The sequence below is a fragment of the Xyrauchen texanus genome, chromosome 31 (genome assembly GCF_025860055.1).
Source record: "Xyrauchen texanus isolate HMW12.3.18 chromosome 31, RBS_HiC_50CHRs, whole genome shotgun sequence".
Lineage (NCBI taxonomy): Eukaryota > Metazoa > Chordata > Actinopteri > Cypriniformes > Catostomidae > Xyrauchen > Xyrauchen texanus.
In genome coordinates, this window is record NC_068306.1 from 27072192 (window position 1) to 27090140 (window position 17949).

The following is a 17949-nucleotide window of genomic DNA, read 5'->3' on the forward strand; positions in this document are numbered from 1 at the left end:
ACGTTCCTGGCAGAGAGCACGTGCAGCGTTTTTGAGAGCCTCCCGGCAACAACCGAGGCAGGCTAACAGACGCCGGAGGGTGGGACCCACGCTTCGCCCAGGGCAAAGAGTATGGCTATCAACCCGAGATCTTCCTCTGCGGGTGGAGTCCCGAAAGCTAGCTCCACATTACGTTGGTCCATTTAAGATCCTCAAGAAGATCAACCCAGTCTCCTATCACCTTCATCTGCCCAGGTCCATGAAGGTTCACCCCACTTTTCACGTTTCAAGGTTAAAACCTGTTGTTTGCTCCACTCTGTCTCCAATTAGGAAACCTGCCCCTGCACCTTGTATCATCGAGGGCCAACCAGCGTACATCGTCCATAGACTGCTGGATTCTCGCCAGGTCTGGGGGAAGACCCAATATCTGGTGGACTGGGAGGGTTATGGCCCAGAGGAGTGGACCTGGGTCCCCGCTCGGGATATCCTTGATCCATCTCTCATCGCGGAGTTTCACCGGTCCCGAGGGAACTGATTAAAGAACGTCAGGAGCCGTTCCTAGGGGAGGGACTCCTGTAAGGATCTGTAAGGGGGCGCTCGTCCTGGACCTCCCATGACATGTTCCTCTCCTCTCCTGCAGATGGCACTAACACCCCTAACCCTGTTTAACCATCCACGCATTAACCCTCATTCCCTTCACCTGTGCTTAGCCCTATATAAGCCTGCTTGTTTTTTACCAAGGTGTTCAGTCTTGAGCCTTTGTACCCTGTTTCTCCCGTGACCAGCCCTCAGCTAAGTCTTTCTCAAGTTGTGCTTATTGATCCACGTTTCTCTTTGTTTCTCAGTTTTGTGGAAGCTTGGCTTACCCAGTTTATTTGTATCTTTTTGACCCTCGTGTCTCTTTTGTTTATCTGTTTTGTGGAAGCTCGGCTTTCCCTTTATTGTACTTTGCTATTCTCTACAATTAAAGATAATACTTTTTGGGGAAGAAACACAAGTATCCAGACTCTTTGCTTTTCTGCTCTTGGCTTCAACTGTTGGGAAATTAGTTCAGTGGTAGAACACCACACGCTAGAGCACTACACACCTGGGTTTGATTCCCGCCTATGGCAGTCCTGTCACATTTTTGCTCTCATTTGGGACATTGTTATTTTTCAGTCACATTTACAAAAATCCTGTATTGTAATAACATTTGTCATGATTTCATAAGCACAATGATACAGTTTTTGTATTTTCTTTCTTCTTCTTTTTTTATATACAATACAGCCCCATCAATTGCTGTGCTTTTTCTGAGACAGCAGTCAGAATAAAAAACCCAAAATATATTTTTTATATCTTGTGGTGATTATTTTCAACCCACAGGCTAAACTTTCTTTCTTTCTTTTCTAAAACTGAACTATTTGAACAAAAATAATGACTAAGAGAAGCAAAAATGGCTTAGAAACTGATGTCAAGCATCACTTGACTAAAGTTGTTTTCTTATTAATAATACCAACTTTATCTTTGGGAAATGTTTGTGTAGAATTTGCATGTTCTCCCGGTGTTTGCACAGGTTTCTTACAGGTGTTCTGTTTTCCTCTACAGTCCAAAAACATTCAGGTCAAGTGAACTGGATATGCTAGGTGTGGGTAAGAGAGTAAATTTGTTTGTCTGTTAGCCCTGTGATGGACTGGCCACCTGTCCAGGATGTTTTTACTGCTTTAGCCCAAGACAGCCGGGATAGGCATCAGCAATCCTTGCGACCCTACTAAGGATAAGTGGCTATAGAAATTGATGGATGGATTGTTGAAAAGTTTAATTTATGTATGAATTTGATTTTATGGTGAAAATAAAATGTAATAAAAGTGAATGTTCCATGGAGGAAAGTCATACAGGTTTGAAACAACATGAGGGTGAGTAAATTATAACAGAATTTTAATTTTGGGGTGAACTATCCCATTAAGAGTTCGGAAACATTAGTGTGTGACCTTGGGATTATTTCCCAATCGATTGTGTTGGGACAACAGCCAAACACTGTGCAGTACATATAGTGTAAAATTAGGTTGTCTTGTGCCTGTTAGACAGCCATAAAGATTACTTATCCAATAGTCCAGTGCCGCAACAAAGGTCTAGCATCAAACCTCAGTATATTACCTAATTAACAGCATCTATAATATAATTAACAGCATCTATAATAATGCTTACAGCTCACACTGTCTATGAGTGAATAGCTCCATAAAGCTACCGCCATTATGATCCTGTAAAGTGCAATATGGATTTCTTCCCCAAGGAAAGGAAATAATTTTGCCGGCAATAGAACTTGACACAGTAACACAAATGGGAATTACATTATTCCCCCAGTCAGATTAGCACAAGATCTATGTGAAGGAGGTACTGTGAATGTGAAATGTTGTTCTTCTGTTTTTAGCTATAAGTTTAAGCCAAAGTTACAGTAAGTGTTTTAATGAAACCTAATGAAACTTTTCTGTACATACCGCAACACTCCAAATGTTGTTTGGTGGGATTATGCAATGTGCAATAACAGACTCTATGGAGTGATTAAGGAAGAACAAACTTTGGAGAAATTTTATATATGTTGGACCTTTAACATACTTTAGGGCTGTTACAGCCACAGTTGAAAGAGAAACATTAAACCTGTAGGCATTATAATGGATAAGGGGCTTCAGAAATTACACAATGCTCCTTCTTCTTAATGTGCTGAACTCAAATAGTGCAAAAAAGAGACCAAAGTGCAATCACGTGCTGCCTGTCAACACTATAATAATAAACTTAAAATATTTCTGTCATCCCTGACTGATGGTATTTTAACTTATCTCACACGATTAACTACAAATATAGGTTTACATTGGTTTAAACAAGGAAGATAATTTTTTTTTTCCAAATGAAATCTGTTTTAATGGTTACAAATGAAGAGTTCAATGTCTCTGGAGATTAATAAGTAATGCTGATACAATTGAAAGTATAACTGAAGATTATCAGGTGTATCAAATATTGAGCTCGTATAGCTGATCTGTTCATCACTACACTGAATTTTATTACAGTATTCAAGCTTAACGCATCATTGTTATACATGTATTGGCTATTATAAAAAGTCAGAATTGTATTATTTTATTTGACATTCATCATCCCATATCATAGTCTTGAGAACTTCATTAGCCTCTTTTGGAAACCAACTTACTTGTTAATTCTCATCTGGTTTGTGACTAACCATACAGCCTGATCTCACATCAAATTCGGCAAGTGTGTGCCGATATTTCTTTAGCCGAAATCTATTGCAATAGCATAATCAGTTAACAATAATGAACAGGTAAGAAAGTTATAAAACGATGAATTCATTGTGTCTGATTTTCTATTATAATCACCTGGCAGTCTGGCATTTCTTAACAGCTCACTTTTTTCACTTAGGGGTTGTGCTACAGAAGATAACAATGTTTGTCCACTTCTTCAAACTGAATAGGGACTATACTTCTGAATACAAAGCACTTTTTCTCAAGAACTGGAATAAAGTATCTTAGCTTGAAATGTATTTTGCCATTTGTCCTCATTGAAGTCTTTCCTGCTTTTAACTGTCACTGTTACGTATTTCTTACATAATATTTCCCAGTAGATAACAGCTATAGGAAACATTCCATAGATAACAACACCAGTGGAATATTAAGACACATATATGAGAGTGACAATGCTCTTCAATGATAACATTAATGGTGTGAAAAGTCCACATATGCTTTTAATAATTCCATTAGTAACAACACAGAATGAGTTTGTGGCCTTTTGGTTTGCCGGCTTTCTTTTGCCCTCCCCTTTCATGACCCTGTTTACCCTCCCCAAGTTCACGCAGTTCATTTTTAATTTCTCATATGTGACGAAGAGTATAAACACATTGATCATGCTCAGCCTCCTTTGCTCTGCTCACATCATCAGCACTTTGGTTTGTTTTCCATCCACAGCACACCTGACATCTGAAGCTTAGTGCCAGAAAACATGGCAGGGGTTCTTCGATGGCTGTGGAATCATAGAAACTACCTGATCATCTTCATCACCCCCTTTCTGATACTGCCCCTACCTCTGGTTATCCCAACTCCGGTGAGTAAAAGAGTGTTTTATTTGTGTTGAGGTATTTTGTGTAAATGATCCGCAGAGCACTTAAAGGAACACCTAAAAATGAGTTACGCACCTCATGGTGTTCCAGATCTTTTTGGCTTTATTTTTTCAAAGATGCCAGGCAGATTGAGGCAAGCCAGTCACCATTTACTTTTATTGTAAATGGTGACTGGGGCTGTCATTCTGCCAATCTGTTAAGAACAACAGGAGGTTTAGTTGAAATTATGACAGAACTTTAATTTTTGGGTGAAATGTCCCTTTAATTGCATGTTTACCAAAATGTTAACCAGAACCAAAAACTCTTTTTGCACAAGTTGCCAATGATTGCAAAAGTGGCAAAGAGAGAATGTGAACATGGTGGTATAGGTCAAATTTCTGATTAATATAATATTCCTATGACGCAACTTGATTCTTTTACAAATAAACCTCATGAACAGCTGAATATGCAGCAATAATAGTGAAGAAACAAACTGTACTTATAAGTGGAACCCCGGGGACCATATTGACACAGCTTGCAGAGGTCTACCAGAAACAGTTGGAGTTCAAAACAAAGATAGTAAAGCAATGTGGCCTCCAGTTACACCTGAGAACCCCAATTCAGCTGAAAAAAAGAGGAATAATTAGAAGGGGGTGTTCGGGTAGTTCAGACTCAGAGGATGGACAGACTTATTACAGGACAGATTATTACAGTATCATCAATTATATAAGTACAGTAATCAATTATTTTATAGAAAATTCACTAAAATTCACAATTATATTTTCTCATTTTAAAGGCTGTAGTTTTTTTTATATTAGTGATTAAGTATTATTTTAGTGATTAAGTAGGAAGTCCTTCCTACTTAATCACTAAAATAAAAAAAACTACAGCCTTTAAAATGAGAAAATATAATTGTGAATTTTAGTGAATTTTCTATAAAATAATTGATTACTGTACTTATATAATTGTTCATATTGTTATAATATCACCTGTAGTATGCATGTCTGTCCTCTGGGAAGTTATAAGAACATTCTGAATGTGAAAAGGTATTTAACATTTATTTTTTTTCATGTATAACTTGCACGTGAATTGAGTGAGTGGACATCTCCTATGTTTCAGCGTAGTGAGTGGAGTTTTCAGACGGTCCCTTACATGACAGCATACTATTATATACATACATTTAATTATTACTATAATCATTATTGTTTTCTTCACTTTTTTTTAATGCCCTTTCAAAAGTGAAAACATACATATGTTGAAATATTTGCTAATTAGAACGTTAATTACAAACAACAAAACTTCTGAAAATTTAAAAAGACTGCAATGGATTTTCTCTAGTAATAAAACTCAATAGTGCATCCATGCATTTAAAAAAAGTATGTTATGGTCATTTATTGTCAAGGTTGCTTATATCAGTGTTCTGAGAGCAATAGATGTGTCTTAATAGACTTGATGAGATTAGAGAACATGTTATTACCAGGTATCTTCACTGTGCAGAGAGACATAATAGATAGACACGAATAAATAACCACATTGAATCCTGACCTTTCCTCACCTTAGACAACATGAGATGAGAGAATCCCCATAGACATGAGATCATGTCAACTTACAATATTCCCTATGATATCTTATTCATGTCCAGCAATTCTCTCCATTAGAAATGCTTCTATTACTTGAACATCTGTTTGAAATGTGACAATTACTCTTTTGCTTTTCAGGAAGCAAAATGTGGCTTTGCCATCATCCTGATGGCACTGTATTGGTGCACAGAGTGCATGCCACTGGCTATCACCGCCCTGCTGCCTGTTGTCCTCTTCCCTATGATGGGCATCATGCAGTCTGGACAGGTATTTAAAAAATTCTGAACCCCTGCAGATAGTTGGCTTTATGATACTGTAGTTTGAGTCATACGAGAGGGTCTATGGTCATGAAACAGGAATGTAAGGGACACAGAAATATATTTAAAAGTGATGACTGATGCAGAACTTCATCACATGTCCACAGAACCCACCTACATCAGCATAAATCCTCTATCTGTGCATGCTGTATCTCTAATGATTCCTTGGAACAAATTATATGTGCCATAAAGACCTTATGACACCAGACAGATTTTATTCTACTGCTCATATTCTTTATCTTTCTTACCTGTTTTAATGAGATCGGATCAGCGGTGCAACTACGGTCAGTGCAGGGTGTGCAGCCGCACTGGGGCCAGTGGTGAAATGGGGCCTGCGATCATTGACTGAAATTGAACATTGAAAACAACTGCCTTCTGGGTGGGGTACAACAGGTGCTTCGCTCTGGGGCCCGTAAAATCCAATTTACACCACTGGATCAGATTATGCTTACCTATGCTCTATAGACTGATTACATCAGTAGTTTTTATATTGGAAGTTTCTGACTTTAAAATCGAATTGGATGAGCAGCGTCTGATGCCGTTGTGCTGATAAACACACTGTGACCACACATACTGTATATTATGGTGATTCGTGAAGTTTCTACATTGTAAATGTAAATATTAAATAAATGTAACAATTTATTTAACAGTGGTGTTTTTTATTGTTTATAGTATGTATTATAGCTATATACTATTTATGAAAGCAAGTGATGTAAATATACTGTTTTTCGGTTGTTTTTCTTTGTAAACATGCACTAGCCAGACGTTATTGTCTGTTGCGTCACATCGCTGTTTTTGCGTGGCTAGCTTTTTAAAGGGTAACTAAACGCCTGCTCAGAGTCTGACTCCACCCACTAGAAATATTTGAATATTTGGGGATAGAGGGAACGAACCGAGTGCGGGGCACCTGAGACTCGTAGTGACGGATTAATTGACAGCTGCTGTCAGACTCTATGTTATTATTATTCCTATAAAAAAAGTTGGTTTACGGTTTAGTTACCCTTTAAGCACAAGAGCATTTTCGGTCTAAAGTTGAAGAAAACCCCCCTTTCCTGTGGTAAAATCTCTGTAATGCACAGATACAAGTAACTTATTGCTGTATCAAATTGCTCTGTACAGTTGAGAACCCCAGTGGTTGTAAACTTGTGAACTGAACAATGTCATCAATATGGATGAAAAGTTTCTTAAATTGTTCACCTGTTGATTGGCTGGAAGAGGATGGGTAGAGCTTTTTATTTTTCAATGGTATGTCAGCAACAGTGCCCACAGTTAAACATGGGATTGAATGTTTTTTTGAATCTCAGGTATGTGTGCAGTATTTAAAGGACACCAATATGCTGTTCATTGGTGGGTTGCTGGTGGCTATAGCTGTTGAACACTGGAATCTCCATAAGCGCATCGCCCTACGGGTTCTCCTAATAGTGGGAGTTCGACCTGCTTTGTAAGACCACAATCACACTTCTCTTTCTCATCTTTTCAACTGACATAGTATTTAAAGGGATAATTGAACAATTCTGTCATCATTTACTCACCCTTGTGTCATTACAAACCTGTATGACTTTCTTTCTTCAATGGAACACAAAAGGAGATTTTAGGCAGAATGTTATGGACTGAAAGCCTTACATTGTGTAGACAAAGATGCAGTGAAAGTGAATGGTGACTGATACTAACATTCTGCTTAACTTCTCCTTTTGTGTTCCATGGAAGAAAGAAGATCATATGGGTTTGGAGCATCATTTGGATGAGTAAATGATGACAGAATTATAAGTTTTTGGTAAATTATCCCTTTAAATTATGCTTCTTTTTTTGTCATTTTCTGCAGGCTGATGCTGGGCTTCATGATTGTGACAGCCTTCCTCTCCATGTGGATCAGCAATACAGCCACCACAGCCATGATGCTGCCCATTTCTCAGGCTGTTCTCAAGCAGCTCAGTACAACAGAGGCTGAGGCTGATGAGAAAGAGCTCAGGGAAGGGCAGTATAACCAAGCTTTTGAGTTGGCTGAGGTCTCTGACACCAAACCTCCTTTGGATGACTATGACACTGGAGACAAACTAAGTAGTATGTCTAACATCTAAACATGGTTGGTTACACTGAAAAAATTGTAATTATGTTTAATCAGTAATTTGTCTTGTTTTCTGATTAAAACAATATATTTATAAAATGGATAGTTCTGACACTGAAGTCAGATTGATAAGCCGTGTATGAAGCCATTTTAAAATGCCTATAACATTCCCTAATAATGCGCCAAGTGCCTAAGTTGCCTAGCAACCACAATATTATTATAAACAAATGTATTATTATATAAAGTATTATTTAATAATAAAATACATTGAACTGCTTATTAACTGCTTATTCATCACTTGAATCCATGTGTTACAGCATGGATTCAACTTTAATGTAGTTAGAAAGTAACCCCCCATATATATATATATATATATATATATATATATATATATATATATATATATATATATATATATATATATATATATACTACCTGTCAAATGTTTTGAAACACTTGACTGAAATGTTTCTCATGATCTTTCAAATCTTTTGATCTGAAGGCGTATGCTTAAATGTTTGAAATTAGTGTTGTAGACAAAAATATAATTGTGCCACCATATTAATTTATTTAATTATAAAACAAGTTTTAATTAAAAAAAAAGTTTCTGAAGTTGTTGACTTGGACCAAATAATAAAGAAAAGCAGCCAATAAGTGACCAACATAGATGGGAACTCCTTAAATACTGTTTAAAAATCATCCCAGGATGTTATCTCAAAAAGTTGGTTGAGAAAATGTTAAGAGTACATTTCTGTAATTTCTAGGCAAAGTGTAACTACGTTGAATATGCTAAAATATAAATGTATTTTATTATATGTTTAGTCACAACATAATTCCCATAGTTCCATGTATGTTATTCCATAGTTTTGATGACCTTACTATTATTCAAAAATGTGGGGGGAAAAAAAATATAATAAAGAATGAGTAAGTGTTTCAAAACTTTTTAACGGTAGTGTGTATATATATATATTTATAAATTATACACAGTTGAGGTCAGAAGTTTACATACACTTAGGCTGAAATCATTAAAACAAAATTATTAACCACTCCACAGATTTCTTATTAGCAAACTATAGTTTTGGCAAGTCATTTAAGACATCAACTTTGTGCATGACACGAGTAATTTTTCCAACAATTTTTTACAGACAGATTGTTTTTGACACATTTAATCGACTATATCACAATTCCAGTGGGTCAGAACATACACTAAGATAACTGTACCTTTAAGCAGCTTGGAAAATTCCAAAAGATTATGTCAAGCATTTAGGCAATTAGACAATTAGCTTCTAATAAGCTAATTTGAGTCAATTGGAGGTGTACCTGTGAATGAATCAAAAGAAATCAGCCAAGACCTCAGAAACAAAAATTGTGGACCTCCACAAGTCTGGTTCATCTTTGGGAGCAATTTCCAAATGCCTGAAGGTACCACTGTTCATCTATACAAACAATAGAATGAAAGTATAAACACCTTGGGAACATGCAGCATCATACTGCTCAAAAAGGAGACGCATTCTGTAAAATCCTAGAGATTAACGCAGTTTTTTGCAAAAACAGCAAATCAATCCCAGAACAACAGCGAAGGACCTTCTGAAAATGCTGGAGGAAACAGGTAGACAAGTATCTATATCTACAGTAAAACAAGTCCTATATCAACATAACCTGGCTGCTCAGCAAGTGAGAAGCCACTGCTCCAAAAGCAACATAAAAAAGCTTTTTGGAGAAATGTCCTCTCTTCTGATTAAAGAAAATTGTAACTTTTTGGCCATAATGTCCATGTTTGGAGAAAAAAGGGTGAGGCTTGCAAGCCTAAGAACACCATCCCACCCTTGAAGCATTGGGGTGGCAGCATCATGTTGTGGGGTGCTTTGCTGCAGGAGGGAGTGCTTTCCTGCAGGAGGGACTGTTGCACTTCACAAAATAGATGGCATCATGAGGAAGGAAAATTATGTGGATATATTGAAGCAAAATCTCAAGACATCAGCCAGGAAGTTAAAGCTCAGTAGCAAATGTGTCTTCCAAATGAACAATGACCCCAATTATACCTCCAAAGTTGTGGCAAAATGTCTTAAGGACATTCAAGATATTGGAGTGGCCATCATAAAGCCCTGACCTCAATCTGAATATTTGTGTGCAGAACTGAAAAAGTGTGTGCGAGCAAGGAGGCCTGCAAACCTGACTCAGTTACACCAGTTCTGTCTGGAGGAATGGGCCAAAATTCCAGCAACTTATTGTGAGAATTTGTGGAAGGCTACCCAAAATGTTTGACCCAAGTTAAACAATTTAAAGGCCATGCTGCCAAATACTAACAAAGTGTATGTAAACTTCTGACCCACTGGGAATATGATGTAAGTATAAAAAGTTGAAATGAATCATTCTCTTTACTATTGTCTTGACATTTCACATTCTTAAAGTAGTGACCTAAGACAGGGAATGTTTTCTACGATTAAATGTCAAGACTTGTGAAAAACAGAATATAAATGTATTTGGCCAAGGTATATGTAAACTTCTGACTGCAACTGTGTGTGTGTGTGTGTGGGTGTGTATATATATATATATATATATATATATATATATATATATATATATATATATATATATATACACATATACTGGAAAATAAGACTTAAATACTGATTAAGAAATTTGTAGACAGTACAGGTCAATATGTGTGTACAGTCTTAGAAAGAAAAAAGTTCTACATGCTGTTCAATAAACACCATTGTCTTATAGCTTATTCCATTTATATCTTCACAGTCAGCTCAGATCCAGAGGCAGGAATCAATCCACTGTCTGAACACAGGAGGAAGGAGCGTGAGGCGAAGTACCTTCGTCTTTCTAAAGGGATGAGTCTTTCTGTGTGTTACTCCGCCAGCATTGGAGGCACTGCCACTCTGACAGGCACCACACCAAATCTCATTCTCAAGGGCCAGATGGATGAGTAAGTTTGTCATATATCCTGTAATGACGCTCACCACAACTTTGAAATGTAAAAACATTTATTAAATAAAAAAAAATTAAGCAAGACATAAGGTACTGTATAATATTCATGATCTATTACATATTTAATCTTCAGACATATTGTAAAAGAATATGTAAAAATTTTATTTTTATTTCATATTATATATATTATAATTTAATAGATTATTATTATTATTGAATTATATATTTATATATTATAAGCAATACTTTCAGTGTTTTTCTGCATAACATTTTTTGCTTTTATCTAAAATTACAATTTGTGGTTAAATTGTCAAATGACTTCAGTATATTGAAAAACTATTGTTATTATTATTATTATTATCATTATTATTATTTCTTATCCCCGCTCTTAAAAGGAGTAATTAAATAATTTTTATTCAAGTATAATCTTTTTTACAAATTGAATGTGGAATTGCTTGGATGTGGTTTGCAACACTTGCAACCTAAAATAACCCAAATATATTTGTTTCTTTAAACTGAACACAATTTTTGACTGTGTCAAGGCAAAAGGCAACCAAATATTTTGCATAGGCCTACGGCATAAAAATGTGCATAACAGAATTATGTGACTGATACTAATCATAAAATGCTGATCTGGTCCCATCTCATGTTGCTTTTGTTTTACAGGATTTTTCCAGATAACGCTGACGTGATCAACTTTGCCAGCTGGTTTGGGTTTGCCTTCCCTAACATGGTGCTGATGCTGGTGCTCTCTTGGCTCTGGCTGCAGTGCATTTATTTGGGTTTTAAGTAAGTAGCTTTCCCTCTTTACACTAAATATCGTGTGTCTAAAGGCAGTAAGAGTTATTAGATAATTAGATTAGATAGCTGGTCCTGAAACGTTTTCTCAAGGGAAGCCACTTTAAGTTACATTAAGAAATTATTTTAACACACTCTTAATCTATGGTATTATTCTTTTGAACAGCTTTAAAAAATCTTTTGGCTGTGGAACGAATGATGAGGGAGACAAAGATGCGTACAGAGTGATGAAGAATGAATATAAGAAGTTGGGCCTGATATCTTTTGCTGAGGGTGCAGTGCTAGTCATCTTTGTCTTGCTGGTGATTCTGTGGTTCACACGAGAACCGGGTTTCATGCCAGGCTGGGCCAGTGAGCTTTTCAACAAAAATGGACAGTGAGTCTACTTCATCAGAAATCTCTTCATGATTCCTTTATCCACATTTAAAATCAATGAGTGTCAACAAGTCACTCGACAAACTTTGCATGTGAATTATTTCCTCTTATTTGCTCTTTGTCTCTTCAAAGGTTCGTCACAGATGGCACCGTGGCCATTTTAATGTCAACCCTGTTTTTCATTATTCCATCTCGTGTAGAGTGTTTCTCTTCATCCAAAGAGAAAAATTATGAAGGAGAAGGAGTAGAGCAGGAAGGTAAGAGCATTTTACGTTCATATTTGTGTTGGAGAGAATACTCTTTAGATCCAGAAAACTGGATCGCAAACCAGAGGTTATGTTTTGTAAAACAGGAGAAAAACAAGATAATGAAGACAAACAGGAGAAGAAGGAACGCAAGAAGCTTGCGGCTCCTCCAACTCTTCTAAACTGGAAAGTGGTGCATGAACGCATGCCCTGGAACATAGTCCTGCTGCTGGGGGGAGGATTTGCCTTAGCAAGTGGCAGTGAGGTAGGATTACTCAAAACACATAACAATCATAGTGAATGTACATGATGCACATTCATTAGTCTTGAACATCAGGATTGAAATGGAATTCTTTTTTAATCTAGTTTTTACATTTTGTGAAAAAATTGAGAGTGGTGCTTGCCCTTGCAAAACACTGCACCTAGGGTGTAGTGGAGGTTTTCAAACGTGTTGCTATGTGACTGCTATTATGTTCTGGTTTGTTGTTAGGGCATTACAAGGCCCTCTTTAAAAATCCTGTTAAAGTTACAGTAAATACCTGGCAGCTGTGGTTGCCAGCAATTCACTATAAAAATGCAGTGACCGTGATTTAGGCAATGACATTTTGTTACCTGTATATTTTACAGTTAACCACCGTTTATGATCAAATATTAATATACCAACCCACTGGAACTACAAAAATCTGCTTAGCACTGTTAAATGTACTGTTAACCACCATAGTAACACAGGTGGTAAAACAAAAGGCCACATGATGACTTAAATTTCATTTTAAAGTGGCCCTTCCAGGAGCATATAAATATGTAAAGACTTTTACACCAACATTTTAACAATCGTTTACCATAAAAGTACTTGTATGTTCTTGTTATACATGCATAATAGCCATTTTAAATTAAATCGTACTTTTTATTTCTAAAAGAAATATGTTTTTATTTATTTTACTGTAAAATTACTTGCATTGTTAACCAATTAACAGATTTTTTTACTGTAGCATTTTTACATTCTTTTTACATTAAAATTATGAACATTGTTTTACAAAGGATTATTGCTAGGACATTGTTAGTGTTTTGCTTACTGGCTCAAGTTTCTACAATATTCTGAAGTGGCTTGGTTCAATGCAAGCCTAGGGGTTTGTTGCCCATTTTCATTGTTTCCCTGGTGAAAATAATAAAATCAATTGGGTGAAAGAGTTGGTCTTCGGTCTTGAGGTCTTTATTGCAGTGTACCAGTGACAAAGTATGCAAAGCACTCTGGAATCAGCGGAGTCAGACTGAACAATGAACACTGTAAACTAAAACCTTTAAACCAGTTTGTGAAACAGTTTGCTGCCCACAATGTAAATAAAGTTGTGCTCTTCATGTAAATTAAGAACCCTAAAAGATACTGTATGGCCTGTATGTTAATGAGGCTCAGGCACCCCATTGCCTGAGATGGTTCTTGGTGGCCCATTCTATAATTGATTGGGCCAGCATGGGATACCCCCAGTTGTGTAAAAACACCAAGTTGTAAGCATTTCTTTGTTTTCTTAATAATCAAGCCATTTAGGTGATGCAGTCATTCTAAGACCAGGCCAAGTGGAATTCATATTTTTATGATTGTAATCAGTCATTATAGCTTCTTCTTAATCTTTGTGTAAAGGTATCAGGATTGTCCATTTGGTTGGGTAAAAGTCTGGCCCCTCTGAAGAATATCCCACCCTTTGCCATCTCCCTGATCCTCTGTCTGCTGGTGGGAACTTTCACTGAATGCTCCAGCAACACAGCCACCACCACTCTATTCCTGCCTATACTTGCCTCTATGGTGAGTACTTGGCTGCTAAATAACAAACAAAACTAGAGTTGCCTGAATTAGCCTATACAATTAGCTGCTAAACACAGTTTAAATATAACAAAATACTACACCATAAAGAATGTCTCGACTGTATTGCACAACATGTCACGTACTGTATGTGTTGTCTCCATCCTCAGGCAACAACTATCGGGCTCCATCCTCTCTACGTCATGCTTCCCTGCACAATAAGCGCATCGCTAGCGTTTATGCTTCCTGTAGCCACTCCACCAAACGCCATTGCCTTCTCCTATGGCAACCTCAAAGTCCTAGACATGGTATGGTTGATCCCAATTTAAATGAGTGCCTTTCTCTTACATTTCTTTACATTAAAAGGGAGGAGAAATCTCTTATCTTTGTATGATGTTGAAATCAAATGCAGTTCGGAGGGATTTTGCTGAAAATTCATCCATCGCTAAGTAGAAGCTAGTCAAATTTGGTAACTGCCTAATTCTAACTCTAAATCTTGGTCTTGAAGCAAAACCATTTGAGAACCACTGAGCCACTAGAAGATAATGTAAGTCATAACAATTTTCTTTTTGCTCTCTCTGAAGGCAAGGGCAGGATTCATGCTCAACATCATCGGCATTCTGTGCATCAACCTCGGCATCAACACGTGGGGATGGGCCTTGTTCAAACTAGACACTTTTCCTTCATGGACCAATGTCACACATGAAGCACCATGAATAACTTTCCAAACAACCCTTTGGTTTAGTGAGTTTACTGAAGTCACAGAGAGGGGAAGACCATTCAAAAAGTACAATGAAAAGAAAAAAAGGGTCACAGCAGTTGTAGCATGCAGCACTTCTCCCCTCATCAATGCCCTCTGGAGCAAATGCTTCGTTTTGTCTCTTACATCTGCTTTTCACTGTATCTTCTCAAGAAATCTTTGTCATTGTCTGAAGAGGTCAGTAAGATTTTATGGCCTCTGAAGTTCTGTTTAAATCTTTAAAACGTCACTTTCAACAGCACAGGGCAAGTATGAGGAGTTTGTTAATGTGAGTGCATGTAGCGCTTTTGCTGCCCCGAAGTGGTGGAAGTAGGTTATACGTTATAAGTTCATCAGAGAGGGACTGTACAAAGCTTTTTTCTACATTGTGGCTTTAGTTTTTACAAGTAGCTTTTCTGGTCTTCCATTTGTGCTGGTTCATGAAAATGTATCTAATTTATAGGGTCTTATTCAGACGTTTTATATTAGATCCCTTTTTGGATCATTCAGTCTGTATTTACTTTTAAAACACTGTTTAATATCTGTCAATTAACATATGATTAACATGACATTTCAATATTAAGTTAACATTTTTATTTTACATTTTCTCTATAAGTGCCTCTTCTGAAATAAAAAAAAATTGCAATTAATTTTTCTGAAATAAAAACATCTTGAAAATGCCATTTGTTTTACTGAAGGAATAGAAAAACACTGGGGAAACTTTACATTAATTTCTTTGTGTAAGAATGGAAGTTTTACAGATAGGCCTAACATTTTCAGAAAATCAGAATAACCGATTATGGTATTCATGGCTTGGGTCTACTTTTTAAAAAAGAGTTTGCTTGCTGTTCCATCTTGCGCATGCTCAGCCTTTCATAGTATTAACCACGAACGCATACGGACGTGTTTGCCGCATGCAAACTATAGGTGCTTATATTAGGTTCCATAAAATCGGATGTGGGATATGTAAGGAATAATTGACAGCAGGCTGTTGAATTATTGAAAAATAATGCACTCCTAGGTGGTAATGCGGCCATGTGCAGCGGAGTGACTGTTACACCATGGGTGTGCATTATTTTTCATTAATTCAAAGGGCTGGAGTCAATAATTCCGCTTATACTACGATCAACTTGAGAAAAACACTGAATGATGTCTTAAGACATTTTCTTTTTTTGTTGACAACTTTCTTCCACCACAGATTCAGCGTCTTGCTCTGATACAGCTCAAGCCTTCATTGCTAGTTCGAAAATATCACTTTAGAACTAGCAACGTAGGATGGCGAGGATTGCAGTGATTTACTGGAGCACTTACTGGAGTAACAATTGGTGCAATTGTGCGTGAGTTTGTGTGTGAATTTATTTTTGAGGGATTGAAACAGAAGCTCAGAAACAGAGAGATCACCTGTGGGATTACCTTTATTTGTTGCAGCACTCGTCAGAAGTAACATCTCTTCAAAATCACAAAGATGTAAGTTTAAGCAACTCAGCAGCAGTGAGTGTTTTCCTATGTAAATATTAACAACTGATTTCAACCCTATACTGATAGTCAGGTGCATGCTGACCTAACAGCTCTGCTTTTCACCTGCGGGTAAGTGTATGCCTAATGCGTATAGTCTATGTGTGTGTGTGTGTGTGTGTGTGCGTGAGAGTGTGTAAAGGGAGGTGTGCTTCCCACAGATGTTTCAGATAATATATACGTTTTATTTATCAAGTGTATCTAGCTCTGATCCAGCTCAAGCCTTCATTGCTTGTTCAAAAACGTCACTTTAGAACAAGCAACGGAGGATGCACCGCTTTTCAGCGCGGTGTTTGTGCATGTGAACGAGAGATGGGGATGGGTAGCGTGGTGCCTTCCATTATAGCTATCCGAGGAAACTGTTGTATTAATCAAGTCATTGTATTAATCAAGTCACAGGGGTTCAACTCTGTGCATGTATGTAAGTGAGCGTGTGTAAGTGCAGGGGAGACAAGGGAGCTTTTCAACCGAAACTGAAATAAATGTAGGATATTATAGACATTTTTAACTAATTTACTATAATCAGTGTCTTTGTTTATATGGTTATTTTTCTGTGGTAGCATGTTTGGTGTATGTGGGTGGCGTGGTTAAATCTAAATTGAAATATATGAAGTATATCATAGACATTGTTTGTCATTCGTATCCAATGTACTTAACCAATGCCTTTGTTTTAATTAGTTATAATGTTGTAGTAGGCTGTAGGGCACTACAGCCTACTACACTGAAATAACGCGTTGAAGTGACCTGGAACTACTTCATAGCCGTGCATTTACTTGCGAATTATTAAAAATAATTGCACACTTTAGTACGTCCGTCAACCAATCAGAATCAAGCATTCAACAGACTCGCGTTAGAATCCTACTTGATATCTCCATTCTCCAACAATAAATGCATTCCACTGCCAGATGCTCGGAAGATGACGTATAAGGAAACAAAACTGCAGCACTCCTGTTAGCTTAGCAGGTGTTTGACTGTCACCAGAGATGTCTGCAACCTAATTCAGAAACTATTTGCAAAGCTAGCATTTATGCTACTAGTGTACGATTATCAAAAGAGCCTATAATTTACCATGTTTTGAAAACCCGCTACTTGCTAACGTTTGTTAAATATGCTTTAATATCATGTAATGTATTAACTTTGACACATTTATTGATATTATTTAATACAATTGAATGTTTATCACTTATTTTGTTATCTTACTGGATGCGAATTGATTGTATGACGTCACACACTTGCATCTCCGTGAAATCAGTTTAAAATTTCCTCCCGACTTTCAAAGTTGAAATTATATCTTCAAGTGGTGTTCCATTGCACTTTTCCCAGTAGGAAGTTGGAAAATCCGACCCTGATCCGAATTGGTTTTTGCAGCGCAACTATTTCCACCTCTCCGAGATTCCCATTGGTCAACGGACATGTGCACCAGAGTGAGTTTTCAACTTTTTATAGCATGACACTTCACTGTCGGAAACCCTTGCCCTTTCCTTCTCCGTCCTTCCTGAGCACCATCCCCTTTGAAATCAATA

At 37.1% G+C, this 17949-nt stretch overlaps 1 protein-coding gene across 1 annotated transcript; it reads left to right on the forward strand.

Annotated features, from left to right (window-relative positions):
• The first annotated feature begins 3882 nt into the window (after nucleotides 1-3882).
• On the forward strand, nucleotides 3883-15586 carry LOC127625362 (solute carrier family 13 member 2-like). The gene is made up of 12 exons (XM_052100620.1): nucleotides 3883-4062; nucleotides 5776-5904; nucleotides 7259-7395; nucleotides 7777-8015; nucleotides 10774-10957; nucleotides 11626-11748; nucleotides 11924-12133; nucleotides 12265-12389; nucleotides 12485-12642; nucleotides 14014-14175; nucleotides 14343-14480; nucleotides 14757-15586. The coding sequence occupies exons 1-12, from the start codon at nucleotides 3961-3963 to the stop codon at nucleotides 14886-14888; spliced, it is 1839 nt and encodes a 612-aa protein (XP_051956580.1). The 5' UTR covers nucleotides 3883-3960; the 3' UTR covers nucleotides 14889-15586.
• The last annotated feature ends 2363 nt before the right edge of the window (nucleotides 15587-17949 follow it).